This window comes from Bombina bombina, chromosome 1 (genome assembly GCF_027579735.1).
Source record: "Bombina bombina isolate aBomBom1 chromosome 1, aBomBom1.pri, whole genome shotgun sequence".
In the NCBI taxonomy this organism is placed as follows: domain Eukaryota; kingdom Metazoa; phylum Chordata; class Amphibia; order Anura; family Bombinatoridae; genus Bombina; species Bombina bombina.
The window spans coordinates 955,480,988-955,508,368 of record NC_069499.1 but is presented as its reverse complement, the minus strand read 5'-3'; the positions used below and the strand labels follow the sequence as shown (position 1 = coordinate 955,508,368).

Genomic DNA, 27,381 nt, shown 5'->3' with positions numbered 1-27,381 from the left:
GGATAGAGATAGAGGGATAGAGATAGAGGGATAGATGAATAGAGGGAAAGGGATAGATGGATAGGTATATTTCTTTCCTTAAACATTTGCTTATTACTTACCAGGAGCTGCTTCACCAGATTTGAGAACTTTCCTTATGAACCTGTAATTTGGCTTTCTGTATTATTGATGATCTTATCTTTAATGCTTATCGATATAACTGCTATAGTTTTATATTGCTTTATGTATACATGACAATAATTTATGCTGAAGTCTACTGCTGGTAAAATAATAATAATATGAACTAGATTTTGGATAGGTTCCTATATGTGACATATTATACACACTTTTTTCATTATGTTTGCAATTATTTTAACCATTTTAAAATTTTCCTTTATTTGACATTTATTGATAGTTATTTTTTCCCTACAGCATGGATTCCCCTACAGCTATGAATACTTTGAAGTAATGAAATGTTAACTGATGTGATACTGTTCCTCTTATTGATACAGATTACCCATGGAGGACCTCTTCAATGGCTGCCAACTCTAATCTTATTAAATGGCTGTATCTTCCTGACTTTGCAAGGAGGCCTGACCCACGTTTCCTGCTCTGTACGTTATTAACAGGATGTATATCATGATTCTGATCCACCAGGCCCATTATTGTATGGTCTGTTTATTGAGACTAAAATATATTTAGTTGTACTGAAACATGTTCAATGTTCTACAGTCACTAAAACATGAACTTGACAGAATATATTCTGTACATACATAGGTATTCATATTTATAATATGGCTGGTAAAAATTATTTCTATACATCACCAGCTGTGAAAAAATAAAAATTAAAGTAATTACTCATTAGGTAAAACTCTTAATGTATGCTCTATTATTGTTGAGCCAATGTATATGTTTCACCTGTATCTATCTATCTGTCTGTCTGTCTGTCTGTCTGTCTGCCTGCCTGTCTGTAGTCAGTCTGTGTATGTAAAATTCCAACATGATCCCCCTAAATTCTCTAAGACTAGACTTCCTACTCTGTCACACAGTGTACATCTTGTCTTGTTTTCTTTTGTGGGTTATTGTATAACTAATTATGTTGACACACAAATCCATAACTAAATAACTGTTTTACTTATGTAATCACAGCTCCAGTATTACAAGAACATTCACTTCCTGACTCTCTTGTCACATGACACTGTTCAGACTGCAACCTGTTGCTGATGTATATTACAGTGGGTATTGAAAAGAATCAACCCCCTTGAAAATAATCAAATTTTGTTGCTTTGCAGACTAAAATAAAGACAGACACATTTTTTTTTTTATCCAGACAATTCAAAAACAGAATCACTGAGTTGGAAAAAGGATCACCCCTTGTGTCAGCATCTTGTTGAACCATATTTTACTTTAAGTGGTTCAGCATGTCTCTAATAACTTTGCATATATTTGCCCACTCTTCTTTGCAGAACTGCTCCAGTTCCGTTACATTTGATGGTGACCGTTTGTGGACTACAGTCTTTAAGTCATGCCAGAGATATTCAATGGGGTTTAAGTCTGGGCTCTGACCAGGGGCGTATTAAGGCATAGGCCAACAAGGCCGGTGCCTAGGGCAGCAGATTTTTAAGGGGCAGCAGAATTTTGAGTCCCTAGGGCCACTCTACTGAACTCAAGGCCGGGTGGCTAAATCAACCAATTACTAATGACTTAAATGGCTGACCCGGCTATTGCTATCTTATGGGATTGTATGTGGGTGCACATGACGTGGTGACAGTGGAGGCAGAGCTCACTTGCGCAGCCTGGCCTGGACTGAGATGGAATGCGGTATGCTTCCTGGCTCCACCGCGTGATTGAGACTCACACAGACTACACAGTGCAGTGTGCACTACAACGTGACCACTGTGAAACAGCATATGCCTTTCTCCCTTCAATACATCTTCATTAAGCATTAAAATACTTAAACTGATTAGTCACTACATACTTGTACATTTTCTGTTTGTCTATCTGTCATACATGCAAAGAATAAGTATTTATTGCTGAATCTATACAACTATGTGACTTAAAACACAACTGAAAATATGTTGTATGCATTTAATACATTCAAAAACAATACAAGTATATACTTTATTATGATTGTATCATGTGACTTTATCCCCTAGGATACAATTCCTAAACCTATCATAACTACTGTTGTATTTTTTAAGTACTTTTAAAGGCCAGTTTGTATATTCATTACATATTTATCCAAGCAGATATTTTGCTTAAATAACTGTCAATCACCAAAGAAGATATTTAAGGTTAAACAACTACCTACTGACAAACTATCATACAGTGAAGAATATTTTTTTATGATATAAACACTTTAATCATCTGACTTGCAAAAAAATGTCTTAATATATATATATATATATATATATATATATATATATATATATATATATATATATATATATATATATATATTATGTCTAAAAAAAGGCATTAAACCTGGGGTGGGGGGCAGCAGAATTTTGAGTGCCTAGGGCAGCACAAAACCTAAATACGCCCCTGGCTCTGACTAAGCCATGCAAGAACATTCACCTTTTTCTCCTTCAACCACTGTGTGGTCATTTTTGCTGTGTGCTTTGGGTCACTGTCATGTTGGAAGGTAAACCTTCTTCCCATTGACAACTTCCTGGCAGAGGGCAGCAGATTTTCCTAGAGAATTTGACGGTATTTTGCCCCATCCATTATTCATTTTATCCTGACAAGTGCTCTAGTGCCTGCTGCAGAGAAACATCCCATAACAGGATATTACCACCTCCATGCTTTACTGTAGGTATTGCAGGGGCGTATTTAGGTTTTGTGCTGCCCTAGGCACTCAATATTCTGCTGCCCCCCACCCCAGGTTTAATGCCTTTTTTTAGACATAATATATATATATATATATATATATATATATATATATATATATATATATATATATATATATATATATATAAAGACATTTTTTTGCAAGTCAGATGATTAAAGTGTTTATATCATAAAAAAATATCCTTCACTGTATGATAGTTTGTCAGTAGGTAGTTGTTTAACCTTAAATATCTTCTTTGGTGATTGACAGTTATTTAAGCAAAATATCTGCTTGGATAAATATGTAATGAATATACAAACTGGCCTTTAAAAGTACTTAAAAAATACAACAGTAGTTATGATAGGTTTAGGAATTTTATCCTAGGGGATAAAGTCACATGATACAATCATAATAAAGTATATACTTGTATTGTTTCTGAATGTATTAAATGCATACAACATATTTTCAGTTGTGTTTTAAGTCACATAGTTGTATAGATTCAGCAATAAATACTTATTCTTTGCATGTATGACAGATAGACAAACAGTAAATGTACAAGTATGTAGTGACTAATCAGTTTAAGTATTTTAATGCTTAATGAAGATGTATTGAAGGGAGAAAGGCATATGCTGTTTCACAGTGGTCACGTTGTAGTGCACACTGCACTGTGTAGTCTGTGTGAGTCTCAATCACGCGGTGGAGCCAGGAAGCATACCGCATTCCATCTCAGTCCAGGCCAGGCTGCGCAAGTGAGCTCTGCCTCCACTGTCACCACGTCATGTGCACCCACATACAATCCCATAAGATAGCAATAGCCGGGTCAGCCATTTAAGTCATTAGTAATTGGTTGATTTAGCCACCCGGCCCTGAGTTCAGTAGAGTGGCCCTAGGGACTCAAAATTCTGCTGCCCCTTAAAAATCTGTTGCCCTAGGCACCGGCCTTGTTGGCCTATGCCTTAATACGCCCCTGAGGTATTGTGTTATTTGGATGGTGAGCTGTATTGCATTTCCTCCAGACATATCGTATGTTGTTGAAGCCAAATAATTAAATTTTAGTCTCATCTGACCATAACACCATTTTCCATGTGGCCTCAGAACCTAGGTGCACTTTGGCAGAGCTCAGTTGTGACAGCATGTGGCCTTCTTGAGGAGTGTTTTTTTTCTTGCAACCCTCTCATACAAGCCACATTTGTGTATAATTTGTGAAATTGTTTAGCCTCTCTGACCAGTTTCCTCCTCGCTTTTTCATCCAGTTTGGAGCAACGTCCTGATCCAGAGAGGGTCTGTGTTGTACCAAATACCTTTCACTTCTTAATAATAGACTTCACTGTGCCTCTAGGCATTGCTAAATCCTTTGATATTTTCTTGCATCCATCTCCTGACTTGTGCCTCTCCACAACATTATCTCAGAGATCTTTTGACAGTGCCTTGCCACCAATAGTTGATTGTTTGCTTCAGTTGCACTACCAGGGACTGAGATGCTCCAGGATGCTGATCTAACCAATATGCCCACAGCTGAACACAGTTGAAGGTCAAATGGCCTTGTGTGTACCGTTGAGAAGGTGATTAGCTACCCTGATTGAGTCTACAAGTAATTTTAGGAAGGGTTGATCCTTTTTCAAACTCAGTGATTCTGTTTTTGAATAGTCTTTATTTTTGCCTCACATGTTGGTGTTATATCACTTGGATGTTATAACTTGCACTGAATAATTACAACTGGATAAACAAAAATTGTGTCTGTCTTTATTTCAGGCTGCAAAGCAACAAAATGTGATTATTTTCAAGGGGGTGATTATTTTCAATACCCACTGTACATATTACCTGCTATTCACATATCATTACACATCTTATCTAATTATATGGTTATTTTATAAATAACTAGCTGTTATTACTACTATACTACCATTAATATTGGGATATGCTTAAAGGGATGTGAAACCCACAATTTTTAATGATTCAGATAGAACATGTGATTTTAAACAACTTTCAGATTTACTTCTATCATCTAATTTGTTTTTTTTCTCTTGGTATCCTTTGTTGAAAAGGATACCTGGGTAGGCTCATGAGCTGCTGATTGCTTGGTGGCTGCACATATATGCCTCATGCTATTGGCTCCCAGTAGTGTATAGCTGCTCCTTCAACAAAGGATACCAAAGAATTAAGTAAATTAGATAGTAAAAATAAATTGGAAATTTGTTAAAAATTGTATTTTGGGGTTTTATGTCCCTTTAATATAATTGCAATGTTATGTACCATATCTCAGTGGTCCCATATTCAAGATAACATGATCTACACATGCCAGAATCTGAAGATACAGCAGTAGAGCACAGGTTTATAATTAGTTGCTCATCTACTTGTGCCTGCATTAAACAATCTATATACCTTCCTCAAGCATATCTTCAGTCTTATAGGGTCCCATAATATTTGTTTTATCTTCATGTTGTTTGGCATCCTGATTTGTCTAATAATGCTGTGAAAATCACATTTATGCCTTTATCTTTAAAATCATTGTTGCTAATATTGTTTTAAATATACTTCTCTATCCCACAGATGACTTTCTGCTCCTGCTTTTCGCATCCCTACAGTCGCAGGTGTTTGAGGATGAGAACAGGACCTGTATCAGGATGCTGGCTGGGGATAACATAGAAATCAGCAGAAACCTGGATCCAGGAGATCTCAGCCAGTACAGCCCAGTGCCTAATTTCATCCATTGCTGGTGAGTAAGGCCAGTAAGCTTCAGATCCAATTTCCTAGTCAGCTGTGATAGTACTTGTAACACATTTCTGTCCTTTGTTTTAATGGATTTATGTCAGTGTATAAATTCCCTCCTCCCTCCCTGGTCAATTCCCTTTAAGAGACAGTAAACACCTTGTAATTACAAGACATTTCTGTTGTGCTGCTATAGACTAAAATATCAACCAAGTCTTAACATTTTTAAAACAAATTAATATCCGTTTTTTACTACAATTTGTTTTCAACAGACAAACTCCACCCATCATTTCCCTTGTTTAGCCAATCTGGGCTTTAGTCCACAGACAACAAGGCTAGTCACAGTCATAATGTTAGTATAAAATGATTGTTTTGCAGCTATTATCTGATGAAACCAATTATGGAAATATATGTAGCACAGTTAGCCTTGAGAAGTCAGCAGAGTGCATTTCAAGTTCTGAGAATTGCTCAATTTTCAAAGCCAAATTACATGAAAGGGGCAAAATAGATAATGAAATAAAATGTTGTTTTTTTATTACACATAACTAAACATTGTATATAATAATCTCAAGGTTGTTACTGTCCCTTTAACCTCATTGGATCTTGCCATCATAACTGGAAGATATAGCAGGTCTTCTACCATTCAAGACAGGAAGGAGAGGAAAATGTAACAGTAACAACATAAAATGAAATGTCAAATGTTATATTTTGTGTATAACTCTGCATTCAGGAGTTCCATCTTTATGATTTCATTTAATATTTGCTATGTAAAATAACTCAGTGGCCTAAATTCATAAACACTTGTGAGTCAGCCAAAGGGCCATGTTGTAAAGGTGAGACCATTTTCTAAATTAATTGAGCATCGCTTAACTTATATCTTCACATGTTTTGTTAGTGTGTGCTTTTGTCATTAACATATATAGCTGTTTAAGATGCCCAATACATATCTCGCACACTAAAGAAGAACTACTTGAAAAAAAATAATAATAATTTAAAAAATAATTAAAAACACAACATTTTGCAAACACTTGCAAAATAGTTTGTGTAAATGTTTTTTATTGGAAAATATTCACATCTGTTTTGTTACGGTAACTCTGGATAGAAAAGTGTCTTTTGGGGCACTTGACATTGGTGTCCCAGCGTCTTCTAGAGGTGTGGTCAGGATTTTCACCTACACCTTGCCCCACCCATGCAGAATTCATAAAGACTCTTTGGCTCTTGTGAAGTATGTCTTTTTGAGGTTGTACCTATTTTAAAGATTATTAGGTTATCTTGTTTTAAATTTTTGTTTTATTTCTCTGTACCTGATTTCATGTTTTCGTTTTTTTCGTGCATATATATATATATATATATAATCAAAAAAGGATTTAGTAAAGGGACTTCTGTATATAAATATTAACTTGTAAAGCCACCATGTGGATATCTATTCCACTCGACCCCTTATGCAGGTTTGAAAGGGACAGTTCACTGTAGCAAACCGCAATATTCAAAATTCAAAAACTTGAAACATCCCCTTAAGCAAAAACAGCAGAAACAAAGTGCATCATAGAAGTAAAGTGCATCATAGAAGTGAACAGGTGAGTTCCATGTAGGGCAAACAATGAATGCTGAATACGTCACCCTCCAACAGGCAATGCAGTGTTGCCACAGGATACCGATAGCAATACCCAAACAGCTAGTAGCTGTGCGACTCACCCTTCTTGCTTGTAGTTTCAAACGTGTACCTTAAGAGTCCTGCTGTATGCTTCGTGACCCACGGCATCTAAGACAGCCTCGATGCCTCTATCCAGCCGGTTCCGGTCATGTGATGGGCGTCGGCCGTCACAGCCAATGGGATGCTTAGCCTACCAGGAGGCTTGCAGAATCCAACGTCGAAGGGGATGCCAAATATCAGGAATAGTAGGGGGAGTGGAATAGAGGCAAGCTCCTGATGCAAAATAGTGCAATACATCCAGCAACAATACTCACAGGTCAGAGCTTCAAGGAGTCACTACAAAACTCCCCAACAATAGTAAAAAAATGTAATAATGAAATAATGAAGCTCTCCAAAATGCCAAAGTTTCAGTGCTTTATTTTAGAAAGTGCAGAGTCAAACAGCCACAGGCATTTTGGAGAGCTTCATTATTACATTTTTTTACTAAGCTCCTGATGCAACCCAGAATGCCGGCAAAATAGACATCAAGCGAAAAGAATTGATATCCAGGCTGCGTTAAAAACCAATGTCTTTATTAAATTCCACTTGGGATAAAATTGCAATAAGAAAGGGGGATCCAGCATAACAGTGTTACCAAAGTTATTCCGCTAACATGTTTCGGTAAAGACCGTAATCATAGCTGATTGGAAACAGGTGTGCTGGCTATATAAAAGACAAAATCCACACTCATTGGACAAAAATAAGACCAATAGAAAAGGTACACTGTTGGGCATAAAACGTAAGAAACGTAAAAAATATAGAAAGAACTAATACATCCTGACATATTAGTACATATGTATGTACACTAACCTAGCATATTACAAAACATCAGATATAGACATTAATGTGTATTCTGCATAAGGTAATGATAAAAATAAAAAGGTCTAAAGATGAAATGAACAAATGAACAAATGAATGAATGATAAAGGGTAATCCTTAGGGGCATGAAATACTCAAATAGATCTAGAAGTGTAAAAGAATACACAAAATATGGAAAAAGTAAAAGTAAAACTCAAACCAAAAGAGTATAGCAATATAAATAAATAAACTAGTGTATAATCTTATATACAAAAATTTACATGTATATATGGAGACGATGAAAGTGTATCTCTCAACATGCCTATACTGTATATATATATTATATTGCTAAAACAGTTTGCAGCTTGTTAAATGTAACCTGCTGAAATAACTACAACTCAAATAAATAACTGTGCTCTGCTATATCCTTATCGTATATCGCAATTGTTATAACATAAAAACCCTATCCAATATGAGTATAAGACCTCAAATGTGTATCAATGTACACGGGTAACAGTAACCTATATAGGGAAATAGAGAAATACAACTGCACTAAAATAATATACTCAGTAGATGCCGCTAAATGAGTGTAGTATGGTATGAGATGTACAGAGCAGTACAAATATACTGCATAGGAGATATGTGTTAAAGAGTAGATAAAAGGGACCCTATCTTAAAGGGATGTAATGAAGAAGAGATGTAATTAGAAGAGATGTATTTAGAAACGAGTGGAGGCTTAGAGGGTATAGACCAACAGGGAAAAAGGTGGGCAAGCGTGCAAGGTAAGTGGATTATTTCCAATAGTTAATCAAATCAAATTCAGAGTTTAAACCCTCTGGTACTCTAGTACGTAATTTAAAAATCCAAAACATTTCACGCTTGCCCAGCATTTGATTCCTGTCACCTCCTCTAGGTGGTGCCTTAACATGTTCTATAGCCTGCCATCTGAATGTGGCGTTACTTTTGTTGTGAAAATTCCGAAAATGCTTAACCAAAGGGGTACTAGCTTCGCCTAGTTTGATTGTAGAAAGGTGGTTTCTAATTCTAGTGTTTACATCCGTAGTAGTGAGTCCTACATACTGTAGATGGCACTCTATACAGTAAAGTAAATAGATAACATAGGAAGATGTACAGTTTAGGCAAGTGGATATCTTAAAAATATCTCCAGTGACCTCTGACCTAAATTCATCAGAAATGATGATAAACTCACAAGGTCTACATCTCGATTTGCCACACCTGTACATCCCCCTATGTTGCAACCAAGAGCTTTGTCTGTCTGGCTTCTTGGTAGAAACTTCGGAGGGGGCCAGTATATTGCCTAGAGTTCTGTTCTTCCTATAGGAGCAACGTAAACCTCCCTCCACACAGCTAGCAAGGCTGTCATCTGCAGAAAGTAGACTGAAGTGTTTTTTGACAATCTTACATATTTCTCTGTAGTCAGTACTAAAATCCGTCACAAATGTTATTTTATGTGAGGTATTAGTACCCACACCAGTCTTGGTACAATTGGATCTATTCAAAAGGGACTGTCGATCCAAAAGGTCGACCTGTCTCTGAGCTCTATCTACCAGATGCCCAGGATATCCTCTTTCTCTGAGTCTTTTTTGCATGTCTCTACTTTGCACTTTGTAGTGATCGCTATTGCTGCAGTTCCGTTTGACCCTTATGAGCTGTCCCTTGGCTACTGCCATAGGGACATGTGCGGGGTGACAGCTCTTTGCATGAAGCAATGTATTTTTCGATATAGGTTTCCTAAACATATTGCTTATAATCTGTCCATCATCCCCTGCAGTCAAAGTGAGGTCTAAGTAGTTAATGCTTCTAGAGTTAGTCTCAAATGTGAAACTCAGGCCAACATTATTGGAGTTTAGAAAACCCACAAATTCAGACAAAGAGTCCCCAGATCCCTGCCATATGAAGAGCAGATCGTCAATATACCGCCTATAAAAGGCGATATTGTGTCTATGTGTATTTCTATCTCCATAGATGTGGGACAGCTCCCACCAACCCATAAAGATGTTGGCATATGAGGGCGCAAATTTGGCCCCCATAGCTGTCCCACATCTATGGAGATAGTACTGCTCACCAAAACGGAAATAGTTGTGTGTCAAGGCAAAACCAGTTGCCCTCACCACATACTTCACAAAATCACTGTCCAAATCTGATAGGTTTTCCAACATATGAGACAGAGCTTTTAGGCCTTCCTCATGTGGAATTGTGGAATACAGTGATACCACATCTATTGTTAACCACTTGTGCCTCTCAAGATCCCAACAAAAGGTATCCACAAGATTTAATAGATCTTTGGTATCCTTAAGGTAGCTCTGTAGTGATGCCACTATAGGAAACAGTATGCTATCTAGCCACTGGGACAGGTGTTCCAAAAGGGAACCTATCCCACTGACTATAGGTCTTCCCTGTACCTCTATTAGGGATTTATGTACCTTTGGAAGATGGTGGAAGATGGGCACTACCGGATGATCTACCAACAGATACTCATAGGTATCACGGTCAAAAAACCCATCCTCCAAACCATCATCCAAAAGGCACCTAAGCTCTTTCTGGAAGCGTGCAGTGGGATCCCTATCTAGTCTCTGATAATTAGCATCATTGTGGAGTTGTCTATGGGCCTCCTTAACATATTCAGATTTGTCCAAGACCACAACAGATCCGCCTTTATCGGCGGACCTAATGACCAGATTTTCATTCTGTTGTAGCTCTAATAGTGCTTGTCTTTCTCTAAAGGATAAGTTAGCCCTCCAATTCTTGGTCTCAATATTATTAGAGGCCAAGGAAGTGAGGTCCCTCTCAATTCTCTTAAAAAAGGTTTCCAAGGCCGGACCACGACATTGCATGGGATAAAAGTCAGATGTTTTTTTAAAACCACTGTGACTTCTTATAGTCCCTGTAGCAGTCCCATTCAACCCCTGTCTACTAAGTTCATGCAGTGACACCAAATCACAGGACTCAGAAAACGAGAGTTGTGTGGTATCAAAGGTGGACTTTTGTGATTGTACCAACTGTTCACCAGTACCTGAAGCATTGTCAGAGTTATAGAAAAACTTTTTCAAAGTTAAATTTCTAATCAATCTATTAACATCTAGCAAAGTATTGAAGAGGTTAAATGAAGTGGTCGGAGAGAAATTCAGACCGTAACTAAGTACTTTTAATTGCATATCAGACAGTGTTGCACTGGAGAGATTAATTACATTAGAGGTGTTGTCATTATTAGATGTTATTGGTATTTGGTACTCTTGTTTATCCTCTGTGGGTACCTCTTCTCTTGCCCTATCCCAGTTTTGGTCTGTGCCTGTTGAAAAACCTGGTCAAAAGCCCTACGATCCTCTCCTAAAGTATTCATTTCGTTAACTGTACTCTGATTCATATTACTTACATATTTCGTGCCCTTGGCATTATGTGCCTTATTTTGTGTATTATTAGCAATGTTAGTACCCTGTTTGTGTGAATTCTTAGGTATAACAGCTAAAGTATTCATGGCGTCATTTATGCTCACTTGTTTGTGTGTACCTGATGTATTTTTCAGAATTCCCCTGGGTGGTTCTATATATTCTTCACCCCCTGAGGCACCATAGTCATCACCTGAGTCCCCCTCACTGCCTGAAGATTTGTTAGTAGATGAGTGGTTGAGGGAGGTAGGCTGTTGTTGTGGTGGTTGTGTCCTGCCTCTGCCTCTACCTCTCCCTCTACTCCTGCTCCTAGACCTACCTCTCCTGTTATTAGAATTATTACTGGGAGTATTTCTGGAATGATGCCACACATACACTGATTTGTTATCGTAGTCTGACTGATCCCTGAGATATTTAGAGTGTTTAGTATCTAAAATCTCTTTCTTTGATTCAGATAAGGTCAATCTCAAAATACCATCAAATTTAGGATAGTCAGGTTCTAATTTCCTATTAATCAATTCAATCTGCAGTTTTTCAATTTCACCTCTAACAACAGTAAGCAATTTAGTTTTATACATAATCAATAAATGCATTAATCTGATTGAACATTCCGTAAGTACTGTGTTCCAGGTCTCAACGAACTCCTGATCGGAGACCTCAAAGGTGGGATATTTGTTAAGCCTGAGACCCCTGGGGACAATGTTCAATTTAATATATTTTTCAAAAGTCCAGATCTCAAACTGTAATCTATGTTCTTTTATGAGAAGCCTCTCAATATCATCAAAAAGGGTACTCAGGGAGTATGTAGAAATATCCGTTGAAAAAACTGTGTCCAGTTCATCATTATTATAACCTCTTTCCGTTATAGGCAGCAGGGAGTAATAGTTCATAATGCTGGATCCCTCCATTTAGGAGCTATAGGAAAGTCCCTTGTTACTTAATATGCTGCCAGCAAGCATAAAAATAGAACAATCAAAAAAGGATTTAGTAAAGGGACTTCTGTATATAAATATTAACTTGTAAAGCCACCATGTGGATATCTATTCCACTCGACCCCTTATGCAGGTTTGAAAGGGACAGTTCACTGTAGCAAACCGCAATATTCAAAATTCAAAAACTTGAAACATCCCCTTAAGCAAAAACAGCAGAAACAAAGTGCATCATAGAAGTAAAGTGCATCATAGAAGTGAACAGGTGAGTTCCATGTAGGGCAAACAATGAATGCTGAATACGTCACCCTCCAACAGGCAATGCAGTGTTGCCACAGGATACCGATAGCAATACCCAAACAGCTAGTAGCTGTGCGACTCACCCTTCTTGCTTGTAGTTTCAAACGTGTACCTTAAGAGTCCTGCTGTATGCTTCGTGACCCACGGCATCTAAGACAGCCTCGATGCCTCTATCCAGCCGGTTCCGGTCATGTGATGGGCGTCGGCCGTCACAGCCAATGGGATGCTTAGCCTACCAGGAGGCTTGCAGAATCCAACGTCGAAGGGGATGCCAAATATCAGGAATAGTAGGGGGAGTGGAATAGAGGCAAGCTCCTGATGCAACCCAGAATGCCGGCAAAATAGACATCAAGCGAAAAGAATTGATATCCAGGCTGCGTTAAAAACCAATGTCTTTATTAAATTCCACTTGGGATAAAATTGCAATAAGAAAGGGGGATCCAGCATAACAGTGTTACCAAAGTTATTCCGCTAACATGTTTCGGTAAAGACCGTAATCATAGCTGATTGGAAACAGGTGTGCTGGCTATATAAAAGACAAAATCCACACTCATTGGACAAAAATAAGACCAATAGAAAAGGTACACTGTTGGGCATAAAACGTAAGAAATGTAAAAAATATAGAAAGAACTAATACATCCTGACATATTAGTACATATGTATGTACACTAACCTAGCATATTACAAAACATCAGATATAGACATTAATGTGTATTCTGCATAAGGTAATGATAAAAATAAAAAGGTCTAAAGATGAAATGAACAAATGAACAAATGAATGAATGATAAAGGGTAATCCTTAGGGGCATGAAATACTCAAATAGATCTAGAAGTGTAAAAGAATACACAAAATATGGAAAAAGTAAAAGTAAAACTCAAACCAAAAGAGTATAGCAATATAAATAAATAAACTAGTGTATAATCTTATATACAAAAATTTACATGTATATATGGAGACGATGAAAGTGTATCTCTCAACATGCCTATACTGTATATATATATTATATTGCTAAAACAGTTTGCAGCTTGTTAAATGTAACCTGCTGAAATAACTACAACTCAAATAAATAACTGTGCTCTGCTATATCCTTGTCGTATATCGCAATTGTTATAACATAAAAAGAGCTGTCACCCCGCACATGTCCCTATGGCAGTAGCCAAGGGACAGCTCATAAGGGTCAAACGGAACTGCAGCAATAGCGATCACTACAAAGTGCAAAGTAGAGACATGCAAAAAAGACTCAGAGAAAGAGGATATCCTGGGCATCTGGTAGATAGAGCTCAGAGACAGGTCGACCTTTTGGATCGACAGTCCCTTTTGAATAGATCCAATTGTACCAAGACTGGTGTGGGTACTAATACCTCACATAAAATAACATTTGTGACGGATTTTAGTACTGACTACAGAGAAATATGTAAGATTGTCAAAAAACACTTCAGTCTACTTTCTGCAGATGACAGCCTTGCTAGCTGTGTGGAGGGAGGTTTACGTTGCTCCTATAGGAAGAACAGAACTCTAGGCAATATACTGGCCCCCTCCGAAGTTTCTACCAAGAAGCCAGACAGACAAAGCTCTTGGTTGCAACATAGGGGGATGTACAGGTGTGGCAAATCGAGATGTAGACCTTGTGAGTTTATCATCATTTCTGAGGAATTTAGGTCAGAGGTCACTGGAGATATTTTTAAGATATCCACTTGCCTAAACTGTACATCTTCCTATGTTATCTATTTACTTTACTGTATAGAGTGCCATCTACAGTATGTAGGACTCACTACTACGGATGTAAACACTAGAATTAGAAACCACCTTTCTACAATCAAACTAGGCGAAGCTAGTACCCCTTTGGTTAAGCATTTTCGGAATTTTCACAACAAAAGTAACGCCACATTCAGATGGCAGGCTATAGAACATGTTAAGGCACCACCTAGAGGAGGTGACAGGAATCAAATGCTGGGCAAGCGTGAAATGTTTTGGATTTTTAAATTACGTACTAGAGTACCAGAGGGTTTAAACTCTGAATTTGATTTGATTAACTATTGGAAATAATCCACTTACCTTGCACGCTTGCCCACCTTTTTCCCTGTTGGTCTATACCCTCTAAGCCTCCACTCGTTTCTAAATACATCTCTTCTAATTACATCTCTTCTTCATTACATCCCTTTAAGATAGGGTCCCTTTTATCTACTCTTTAACACATATCTCCTATGCAGTATATTTGTACTGCTCTGTACATCTCATACCATACTACACTCATTTAGCGGCATCTACTGAGTATATTATTTTAGTGCAGTTGTATTTCTCTATTTCCCTATATAGGTTACTGTTACCCGTGTACATTGATACACATTTGAGGTCTTATACTCATATTGGATAGGGTTTTTATGTTATAACAATTGCGATATACGACAAGGATATAGCAGAGCACAGTTATTTATTTGAGTTGTAGTTATTTCAGCAGGTTACATTTAACAAGCTGCAAACTGTTTTAGCAATATAATATATATATACAGTATAGGCATGTTGAGAGATACACTTTCATCGTCTCCATATATACATGTAAATTTTTGTATATAAGATTATACACTAGTTTATTTATTTATATTGCTATACTCTTTTGGTTTGAGTTTTACTTTTACTTTTTCCATATTTTGTGTATTCTTTTACACTTCTAGATCTATTTGAGTATTTCATGCCCCTAAGGATTACCCTTTATCATTCATTCATTTGTTCATTTGTTCATTTCATCTTTAGACCTTTTCATTTTTATCATTACCTTATGCAGAATACACATTAATGTCTATATCTGATGTTTTGTAATATGCTAGGTTAGTGTACATACATATGTACTAATATGTCAGGATGTATTAGTTCTTTCTATATTTTTTACGTTTCTTACGTTTTATGCCCAACAGTGTACCTTTTCTATTGGTCTTATTTTTGTCCAATGAGTGTGGATTTTGTCTTTTATATAGCCAGCACACCTGTTTCCAATCAGCTATGATTACGGTCTTTACCGAAACATGTTAGCGGAATAACTTTGGTAACACTGTTATGCTGGATCCCCCTTTCTTATTGCAATTTTATCCCAAGTGGAATTTAATAAAGACATTGGTTTTTAACGCAGCCTGGATATCAATTCTTTTCGCTTGATATATATATATATATATATATATATATACTGGCCTGATTTATAGGTGGAGGTTTTTTTGTTTATTGTTAATGTGTGTGGTCAGTAATAGTGATGTTGCGAACCTAAAAATTTTGGTTCACGAACGGCGGACTTGAACTTCCGCAACTGTTCGCGAACGGGCGAACCCGGGCGAAACGCCATTGACTTCAATAGGCAGGCGAACTTTAAAACCCACAGGGACTCTTTCTGGCCACAATAGTGATGGAAAAGTTGTTTCAACACCTGGACTGTGGCATGCCGGAGGGGCATCCATGGCAAAACTCCCATGGAAAATTACATAGTTGATGCAGAGTCTGGTTTTAAGCCATAAAGGGCATAAATCACCTAACATTCCTAAATTGTTTGGAATAACGTGCTTTAAAACATCAGGTATGATGTTGTATCGATCAGGTAGTTGGCAAGTGTGCCTGGCACTTGTGTGCCAGGCAAGTGGGCCTGGCACATAGTTGGCAAGTGGGCCTGGCACACACGCTGGCAGGCAGGCAACTGCAATTAGATTACAATAGCAGACTGATGTTTCACAGTCAAAAAAGTTTTTTTATTAAATATTTACACTACTGTTATAACAAATATGAGTGGTGCCACTAACTTGGCAAGTGGGCCTGGCACACACGCTGGCAGGCAGGCAACTGCAATTAGATTACAATAGCAGACTGATGTTTAACAGTCAAAAAAGTTTTGTATTAAATATTTACACTACTGTTACAACAAATATGAGTGGTGCCACTAACTTGGCAAGTGGGCCTGGCACACACGCTGGCAGGCAGGCAACTGCAATTAGATTACAATAGCAGACTGATGTTTCACAGTCAAAAAAGTTTTTTTATTAAATATTTACACTACTGTTCCAACAAATATGAGTGGTGCCACTAACTTGGCAAGTGGGCCTGGCACACACGCTGGCAGGCAGGCAACTGCAATTAGATTACACTAGCAGACTGATGTTTCACAGTCAAAAAAGTTTTTTTTTTAAATATTTACACTACTGTTACAACAAATATGAGTGGTGCCACTAACTTGGCAAGTGGGCCTGGCACACACGCTGGCAGGCAGGCAACTGCAATTAGATTACAATAGCAGACTGATGTTTCACAGTCAAAAAAGTTTTTTTATCAAATATTTACACTACTGTTACAACAAATATGAGTGGTGCCACTAACTTGGCAAGTGGGCCTGGCACACACGCTGGCAGGCAGGCAACTGCAATTAGATTACACTAGCAGACTGATGTTTCACAGTCAAAAAAGTTTTTTTTTTAAATATTTACACTACTGTTATAACAAATATGATTGGTGGCACTAGTTGGCAAGTGGGCCTGGCACACACGCTGGCAGGCAACTGCAATTAGATTACACTAGCAGACTGATGTTTCACAGTCAAAAAAGTTTTTTTTTTTTTAATATTTACACTACTGTTATAACAAATATGATTGGTGGCACTACTTGGCAAGTGAGCCTGGCACACACGCTGGCAGGCAGGCAGGCAACTGCAATTAGATTACACTAGCAGACAGATATTTCACAGTCAAAATTTTTTTTTTTTAAATATTTACACTACTGTTACAACAAATATGAGTGGTGCCACTAACTTGGCAAGTGGGCCTGGCACACACGCTGGCAGGCAGGCAACTGCAATTAGATTACACTAGCAGACTGATGTTTCACAGTCAAAAAAGTTTTTTTAAAAAATATTTACACTACTGTTATAACAAATATGATTGGTGGCACTAGTTGGCAAGTGGGCCTGGCACACACGCTTGCAGGCAGGCAACTGCAATTAGATTACACTAGCAGACTGATGTTTCACAGTCAAAAAAGTTTTTTTTTAAAATTTTTACACTACTGTTACAACAAATATGAGTGGTGCCACTAACTTGGCAAGTGGGCCTGGCACACACGCTGGCAGGCAGGCAACTGCAATAAGATTACACTAGCAGACTGATGTTTCACAGTCAAAAAAGTTTTTTTTTTAAATATTTACACTACTGTTATAACAAATATGATTGGTGGCACTAGTTGGCAAGTTGGCCTGGCACACACGCTGGCAGGCAGGCAACTGCAATTAGATTATACTAGCAGACTGATGTAAAAGTTTTTTTTTAAAAAATTTACACTGTTACACCAGATATGACTGGTGGCACTGAGGAAGTAGGTACAGTATATGCTGTGAGCTTGACACACAGGCTGGCTGGCAGTGGCAGGCTGGCCTGGCAACTGAAATTAGATTACACTAGCAGACTGATGTAAAAGTTTTTCTTTTTTTTTTAAATTTACACTAATGTTACACCAGATATGACTGGTGGCACTGAGCAAGTAGGCACAGTATATGCTGTGAGCCTGACACACAGGCTGGCAGTGCCAGGCAGGCAACTGCTAATAGATTACAAAGAAAAACAAATGACTGATGTAGCCCTAAAAAGGGCTTTTTGGGGTGCTGTCCTTTCAGCAGAGATCAGATGAGTCCTTCAGGACTGTAGTGGACACTGAATACACTAGCCTAGCTATCAATTTCCCTATAAAATCAGCAGCAGCACTATCCCTCCTCTCACTAAGAATGCAGGATCATGGGTGCTGCCCAGGAGCTGGGAGGGTCTGGGAGGGAGTGTTTGCTGCTGATTGGCTGAAATGTGTCTGCAGACTGTGAGATACACGGTCAAAGTTTACTCAATGATGACGAATAGGGGGCGGATCGAACATCGCATATGTTCGCCCGCCGCGGCGAACGCGAACAAGCTATGATCGCCGGGAACTGTTCTCCGGCGAACTGTTCGTGACATCACTAGTCAGTAAGGGGTTAAAGGTATTTTTGTGATTCCCATATCCTTCTTCGCTAAGAAGTGAATGGTTATGTGATGGATGCTGCTCCATTGATTATAAAAGAGCCTAAAGGGATACTAAACCCAATTTTTTTCTTTTATGATTTGAATAGAGCATGCAAATTTAAGCAACTTTCTCATTTACTCTTATTATCAATTTTTCTTTGATCTCTTGGTATCTTTATTTGAAAAAGCAGGAATGAAAGTTTAGGAGCCGGACATTTTTAGTTCAGCACCCTGGATAGTGCTTGCTGATTGGTGGTTACATTTAGCCACAAATCAGCGAGTGCTACCCAGGTTTAGTATTCCTTTAACCCACAACTTGCTACTGTGTCAATTAGATAGATATCACTTTCACAAACTGAATTTATTGAATCTAGGCCAGTGATTAAAATGCTACGTTAGTTAGTTTTTTAAGACTAAACTAGTTAAATTGATAGAATAATAAATCCTATATACAAGAATCAAATACAAGTTAAATCAAACTGATACCATTACATTTTAATTTGTCTTTTCTACAAACAGGAAGTATACAGCAGTGCTAGGTGCTGCCATGTTACCTCCTTGTAAGCTGCCGCTTTCCATAGGTCCCCGTTACATTCTATGAAATAAATCCTGCCTCTTATATGATGTAATGTATTTTCCTATTGAATATAGTATTGGTTCTCTTTATGTGTTTCTGGGCTGCTATTTAACCTCCTTTCTTCATTAACTATGTGTATTTGTTGTCAGCTTGCAACTTCTCTTCTGTATAACATCTGTTGTCATAAATCAGTTTGTCACCTCCTTCCTCCGTGGTCATGATATAATCTTCCTCATTTATACTCTGTATATTACCTGCCTCCTCTATGTTAAATCTGTGGCCTCTTGCAGCCTCCTAACTCCATGTATAGCCTCCACCTGTCATAGCAGGTTTGTAACGTCCCTCTCTCTTCCTCTCCTCTTGCTTACAGCTCGTACCTGGACATGGCTAAAGTGGTGGTGTTCAGCTTCCACTTCTGGTTCGTTTTGTGTCTTATCTTTATCACAGGGACGACTCGCATTAATATCCTGTGTATGGGCTACCTAATGGCCTGCTTCCACTTCATGTTGTTTGGTGGAAGCCTTTTGCTAAAGCCGGTGAAGCATATGCTGAAATTGTGGGACTATCTCATTTCATACACAGCTTTTGTGATAGCCATGAAGAATATTTTGTCGGTATGTATGGCAAATTTCTTGTAGACCTATGGTGCACACAAGCTTTATTAAGCAGTGAATAGATCTATTGGACATTTTATAGGGACACAAAAGTCAAAATTAAATTTTCTTGTTTGAGATAGAGATATTTCAAAAACTTTGGAAAACACAAAGAACAAAGGGACATCACATAGCGTAATCTTGTAAAGTTCAAATATGTGAAATTCAAAGAAGAAAAGGACTCATGCATTGTAATGGCAGCTAAAACAATAGTGCAATAAGCACAGACTGGCACTCTCAGTCTCCAGCTGACTGGCACTCCGGTGAACTGCTCCCTGTATATAGTGTATTGCAACAGGCTGGTTTCTGGATGCTGTTAATTTTGGAAACGTCCAGCTGGTAATAAAGCAGGGGGTTCTACAAGAGATATACTCAAACCATGCATACAAAATGCATATTAGACCACCACTGCACAAAGAAATACTGGAGCTATCAACTCTGTAAAAGAATGTTTTATTGCATTTCTCAGTTTGCTGACACCTGTGCTTATTGCACCATTGTTTTTGTTGCCATCACAACGTGTGAGTCCTCTTCTTTAAGTTTCACATATTTGAACTTTACAAGATTATGCTATGTGGTGCCCCTTTGTTCCTTATATTAATAGAGACTGTAACTATATTGTACTCAAGACAGGTTCACTTTCCTGAGTAGGTTACCATGATTTAGCTATGGGTAGGATCTGCACTCGGAAACAAGGACCTCGGAATATATTGTATTGGTGTTTTCAGGAAACATTTTTGGAAAGAATATAAACTACCTAGAAAGACCGTGGTACATATTCAAGTTCCAACTCATTATTTAAAAACAAACAAACTACAACATAAATAGAAAAATAGAGTTTGATAGCAGGAAAGAACTAGAAGGCTCATCAAGTCTACCCATATTACCTTTATATTACAATTAAAATGCTCTGTTTTGTTGGAGGATGTCAATTTTATTTATTTTTTCTTTACTATGTATTAAACTCCTTCAAAAGGGATAAACACAAAGTAAACTACTGGAACACTGATTTCTGCTCTAGATAATGAGCATTTTATTTTGGCAGTAGATTTTGATAACTCCTATATATTCTTGCAATTAACCGCTCTCTATGTGAAGAATAAGTGTGTACACAAATTATTTACTACCTTCAAACTTGAGATCAGGACCTCAGGTTCTTTCAGTATTGCTGGTTTAGAAAAAAATAATAATTTTACAAACTTGGTTTTTCTTTAAAATCATACCAGCAGGAGTTAGTCGATTCAATTAATGTCGGACATACTTGAAAACGAGAGAAATCTCAATGTATTCTTCCTGGTAAAATATTATATAAATAAATAAATAAATTAAAAGTGTAATATTTAATGAAAATATATTTGGAATAGCAGAATAATTTTGGAGGAACATATGTTACATTTTATGAGACTGCAAATGCATGTAGTATTTTCCTTTTTCTCTCTCCAGATTGGGGCATGTGCTTACCTTGATAAACTCATGAAAAATAACTGCTGGCTTATACAGACCTTCAGTATGTTCTGTACTATTAAAGGATATGACCTGTGTGAGTAATATGCTGATATTAACATAGTAATCTGAAGCAACCAAGGTACTAGATTGCTTCTTTAAAGTGAATGTAAATTTTGATGCTAAAGTGCCTGGTTTTTAAAAATTTGATTAAAAACAGGGGCACTTTAATTCATCAAAATTTACATTTCACTCCTGTTGTGAAAAAAAACTTACTTTTTAAACTTGACAGCAGCTCCAGCTTCCTCCGGTCATCGCAAGCCATTGCTGATGTCAGAAATGATGGATAGGTCATCCTCCTATCACGGATTCCCCCCCGGGGGAATCAGTGTCTGATTCAATGCCATGTTTGGAGGAAGCTGGATTCCTCATTTTAGACTCAGGAAGAGGCTTTGCGATGGGTGGAGGAAGCTGGAGCTGCTGTCAAGATTAAAAGGTAAGTTTTTTCTTTCACAACAGGAGTGAAATGTAAATTTTGATGAATTAAAGTGCCCCTGTTTTTTAATCAAAATTTTTAAAAACAGGGCACTTTAGCATCAAAATTTACATTCACTTTAAGATTGCTCATGTTGACTTAAATTCTCAAGAGTACCCTTTCTCCCTGTAGCTATCCATTCTGATGAGAAATGTGAACTGCCAGAAAATGAAGCAGGGATTGTATGGGATGCCATCTGTTTTACCTTCCTTCTGATTCAGCGTCGTATCTTCACCAGCTATTACTTTCTTTACGTTGTGGCAGATCAGAAGGCTTCCAAACTCTTAGCTTCCAGGTATCATTCATACATGAACAGTGAGCCTTGTTATTATACGGTCTTGCTGAAAAAAAAGCGAAAAAGCAATTTACCTATTTGAAGAAATAGGGACGTCAAAAATTATTATTGAATGATTTTGATGGGGCATACAATAAAGAAAAAAACCTTCATATTTACTTCTATTATCAGATACTAAGCTCCAATCCATGGGAGTGTACTGAAGTAGACTCAGAACAATGCACGTGTCTTGAGCATTTTATAAATAACATTGTTACACACATTGGGCTAGATTACAAATCAAGCGCTATAGTTTGTGCGCAAGTCATTTTGTCTTTCTTGGCTTCTTGCACACGTCAGAAATAGCACACGTATTAAAAATTGAAATTAAACGTGTTCGTTTGAGAGCAATCTCAATTTACGGCAGAATAGATATACAGGTATATATATATATATATATATATATATATATATATATATATATATATATATATATATATATATATATATATATATATATATATATATTGGATATAAAAAGTCTACACACCCCTGTTAAAATGTCAGGTTTCTGTGATGTAAAAAAATGAGACAAAGATAAATAATTTCAGAACTTTTTCCACCTTTAATGTGATTTATAAACTGTACAACTCAATTGAAAAACAAACTGAAATGTTTTAGGTAGAGGGAAGAAAAAATATAAAAATAAAATAATATGGTTGCATAAGTGTGCACACCCTTAAACTAATACTTTGTTGAAGCACCTTGATTGATTGATTGATTGATTGATTGATTTTTTACAGCACTCAGTCTTTTTGGGTATGAGTCTATCAGCATGGCACATTTTGACTTGGCAAGATTTGCCCACTTTTCTTTGCAAAAACACTCCAAATCTGTCAGATTGCGAGGGCATCTCCTGTGCACAGCCCTCTTCAGAACACCCCACAGATTTTCAATCGGATTCAGGTCTGGGCTCTGGCTGGGCCATTCCAAAACTTTAATCTTCTTCTGGTGAAGCCATTTCTTTGTCGATTTGGATGTATGCTTTGGGTCGTTGTCATGCTGAAAGATGAAGTTCCTCTTCATGTTCAGCTTTCTAGCAGAAGCCTGAAGGTTTTGTGCCAATATTGACTGGTATTTGGAACTGTTCATAATTCCCTCTACCTTGACTAAGGTCCCAGTTCCAGCTGAAGAAAAACAGCCCCAAAGCATGATGCTGCCACCACCATGCTTCACGGTGGGTATGGTGTTCTTTTGGTTATGTGCAGTGTTGTTTTTGCACCAAACATATCTTTTGGAATTATGGCCAAAAAGTTCAACCTTGGTTTCATCAGACCATAACACCTTTTCCCACATGCTTTTGGGAGACTTCAGATGTGTTTTTGCAAAATGCCTGGCTTGGATGTTTTTCTTCGTAAGAAAAGGCTTTCGTCTTGCCACTCTACCCCATAGCCCAGACTTATGAAGAATATGTGAGATTGTTGTCACATGTACCACACAGCCAGTACTTGCCAGATATTCCTGCAGCTCCTTTAATGTTGCTGTAGGCCTCTTGGTAGCCTCCCAGACCAGTTTTCTTCTCGTCTTTTCATCAATTTTGGAGGGACGTCCAGTTCCTGGTAATGTCACTCTTGTGCCATATTTTCTCCACTTAATGATGGCTGTCTTCACTGTGTTCCATGGTATATCTAATGCCTCCGAAATTCTTTTGTACCCTTCTCCTGACTGATACCTTTTGACAATGAGATCCCTCTGATGCTTTGGAAGCTCTCTGCGGACCATGGCTTTTGCTGTAAGATGCGACTGACAAAATGTCAGGAAACACCTACTAGAACAGCCGAACTTTATTTGGGGTTAATCAGAGGCACTTTAATTTATGGCAGGTGTATGCTGACTCCTATTTAACATGATTTTGAATGTGATTGCTTAATTCTGAACACAGCTACATCCCCAGTTATAAGTTTTTCAATTGAGTTGTACAGTTTATAGGTCACATTAAAGGTGGAAAAAGTTCTGAAATGATTTATCTTTGTCTCATTTTTTATACACACAGTATATATATATATATATATATATATATATATAGATAGATAGATAGATAGATAGATAGATAGATAGATAGATAGATAGATAATTTATTTTTTTACAATAATAATTCAATAATAATTACATTATTCTGTATGTGAAGAACATTGGAATGTGAACTATTCATAACTCCTGTTGGGTTAGCGCTCGAGTGATAGGTGTTAGGTTTTTTCTTCTTTGCTCTCCATTAACTTCTATGGGGAGAAGAAGTTAACACAGTTGCCATATTTGGTTAGTGCACATCGGGTTTTGCTTACATGCAAACTTTGTATTTGTAAAGCATGTGCTACTCGACGTTCGCAAAAAAGCTTCCGTGTAGCGAAGTTTACACTTGAGCTTTCCACTCATAATCTAGCCCATTATTGGAAACACAGCTTCCGTATAGTGCTCAAGACATGTGCATGCTCCTGAGTCTATCTAGATATGCTCTCATGGGAATGAGCTAAGTTACAATGTAATGTAAATCCAGAACCTAAAGATCTTAGTATTGATACACATTTTCATGCAATTCAAAATAGATACAAAATATAAAATAATTTGTAAGAAAATTAAATTAGTACAGACAAATTCATTGGTAACTTTGGGCCAGATTACGAGTGCAACTATTTTGCACTAGCGATATCAGGTTTATCGCGGCTGTTTGTGCTCATCAGAAGGACCACTCGTATTACAAGTTGAAAGTAAAAGCGTAAACACATGTATGATTTACGCTAGATTGATTACCGCTACCTCAGAGCTCTGATTGACTGTTACTCTCAAATAGTGTCACAAAAGACAAAACACATCAAAATTTCATTTAAAATTACAGTTACACTAATAATAACACTATCTAATAAAATATGATTAAAAAAATATTGCACAATTCTCTCAAAGATATGAGGTCTCAAGTGTTAGAAAAAAGGACTGCAAAGGACTTTAAAGGGACAGTCTACACCAGAATTTTTATTGTTTTAAAAGATAGATAATCTCTTTATTACCCATTCCCCAGTTTTGCAAAACCAACAGTTATATTAATATACTTTTAACATCTGTGATTATCTTGTATCTAAGCCTCTGCCTTCCTGCTCCCAGATAACTTCATGTGCACGAGCACAGTATTATCTGTATGAAATATGTGAACTAACACCCTCTAATGGTGAAAAACTGTTAAAATGCATTCTGAAAAGGAGGTGGCCTTCAGGGTCTTCAAGAAATTAGCATATGAACCTCCTACGTTAAGCTTTCAACTAAGAATACCAAGAGAACAAAGCATAATTGGTGATAAAAGTAAATTGGAAAATTATTTAAAATTACATGCCCTATCTGAATCATGAAAGTTTATTTTGGCCTAGATTGTCCCTTTAACATAGAGATACATTCATATACATATGAATGTATATATATATATATATATATATATATATATATATATATATATATATATATATATATATATATATATATATATATATATATATATATATATATATATAAAAGCAAGTGGTGAAGGATCCAAACGTATCCAGCAAAAACTTCACACAGCAGGCACAGCAGGAATATATAATCCATTTAATGTGTAAATAACCAAACGTTTCAGCCCTCACATGGGCTTTTGTCAATGGTAAACATAAGCCAGGACAGACATAACACATACTGCTACCTTCCACCTTTAAATACCAACCTCCCTTAAGTCATAGCCAATCAGGACGCCCGAGCGGTACACACCCACAAGTAACGAGTAACTGCAAACAGCTGTAGAGACAAGACACAACACCTGGGAACGGATCAGCCGGCTCAACCCCTAGCTTGTCATGCATAGACAAATGAGTCAAGCTCATTACTGTGTAAAGCAAGCACACATGTGAAATGTGGGCGGTGCCACAAGCGGCTAATACTGACAGGGGCCAATATGACAGCAGCCATAAACACCCAAAACAATTAAAGTGTAAATAAAGAGAACATAGTTACAGGGGCTTAATTCAACATAATAATATAAATCAAGAGAACATAGTTACAGGGGGGGTGACAGAGACTACTACAACTGGAAGCACGTTGGATATTCAACCTTGACAGGGTTACCCCTCGTGGACTAAACACAAACATTGACTTTGGCTGCTGCTATAAGACCAGATGAAGATTTTCATCCGTGTCTGTTTGTTATATGATGTATCTTTTCTAACTCCCCTGCTAATAATGTGGCCGGTATTGGTCCCTTAGCATAGTTGATATGTATTATGTTATACACACTATGTTCTTGCATCTATCGTTTGTTGATATGCTGGGGTTAGATCAATCTTTGTGGGTCTGTCACCTTGATACCTATGAATATAGAGGGTGCTACCCACACTTCTAGATTTATATTATTATGTTGAATTAAGCCCCTGTAACTATGTTCTCTTTATTTACACTTTAATTGTTTTGGGTGTTTATGGCTGCTGTCATATTGGCCCCTGTCAGTATTAGCCGCTTGTGGCACTGCCCACATTTCACATGTGTGCTTGCTTTACACAGTAATGAGCTTGACTCATTTGTCTATGCATGACAAGCTAGGGGTTGAGCCGGCTGATCCATTCCCAGGTGTTGTGTCTTGTCTCTACAGCTGTTTGCAGTTACTCGTTACTTGTGGGTGTGTACCGCTCGGGCGTCCTGATTGGCTATGACTCAAGGGAGGTTGGTATTTAAAGGTGGAGGGTAGCAGTATGTGTTATGTCTGTCCTGGCTTATGTTTACCATTGACAAAAGCCCATGTGAGGGCTGAAACGTTTGGTTATTTACACATTAAACGGATTATATATTCCTGCTGTGCCTGCTGTGTGAAGTTTTTGCTGGATACGGAACCCATCCGTTTGGATCCTTCACCACTTGCTTTTGTTTGTTTATTTAGCAGTGCACCAGGTTGTTGCTGTTCTGAGGAGTGCCGTTTCCACTACGCTCTTTGTCTATATATATATATATATATATATATATATATATATATATATATATATATATATATATATATATATATACACAACACACAGAGAAAACCCAGCACTCACTTACAAGCTCTTAGCTCAGAGCTTGTAAGTGCTCAATAACCTTGTTTATAGGAATTGGGAGATTGGTCCTAGTGAAATATCATAGATGTTACTTAGTAATTTATAGTAATAATAATCTCCCAATTCCTATAAACAAGGTT

At 37.4% G+C, this 27,381-nt stretch overlaps 1 protein-coding gene across 1 annotated transcript in view; it reads left to right on the top strand.

Moving 5' to 3' along the window:
- Window positions 1–27,381, top strand: part of LOC128661976 (piezo-type mechanosensitive ion channel component 2-like) — a 407,133-nt gene that overhangs the window by 191,309 nt on the left and 188,443 nt on the right. Inside the window, exons 24-28 of the mRNA XM_053716001.1 lie at window positions 492–593; window positions 5,360–5,525; window positions 19,605–19,848; window positions 21,331–21,427; window positions 21,998–22,160. Coding sequence (XP_053571976.1) covers window positions 492–593; window positions 5,360–5,525; window positions 19,605–19,848; window positions 21,331–21,427; window positions 21,998–22,160 — 772 coding nt within the window. The remainder of the gene's footprint in view (window positions 1–491; window positions 594–5,359; window positions 5,526–19,604; window positions 19,849–21,330; window positions 21,428–21,997; window positions 22,161–27,381) is intronic.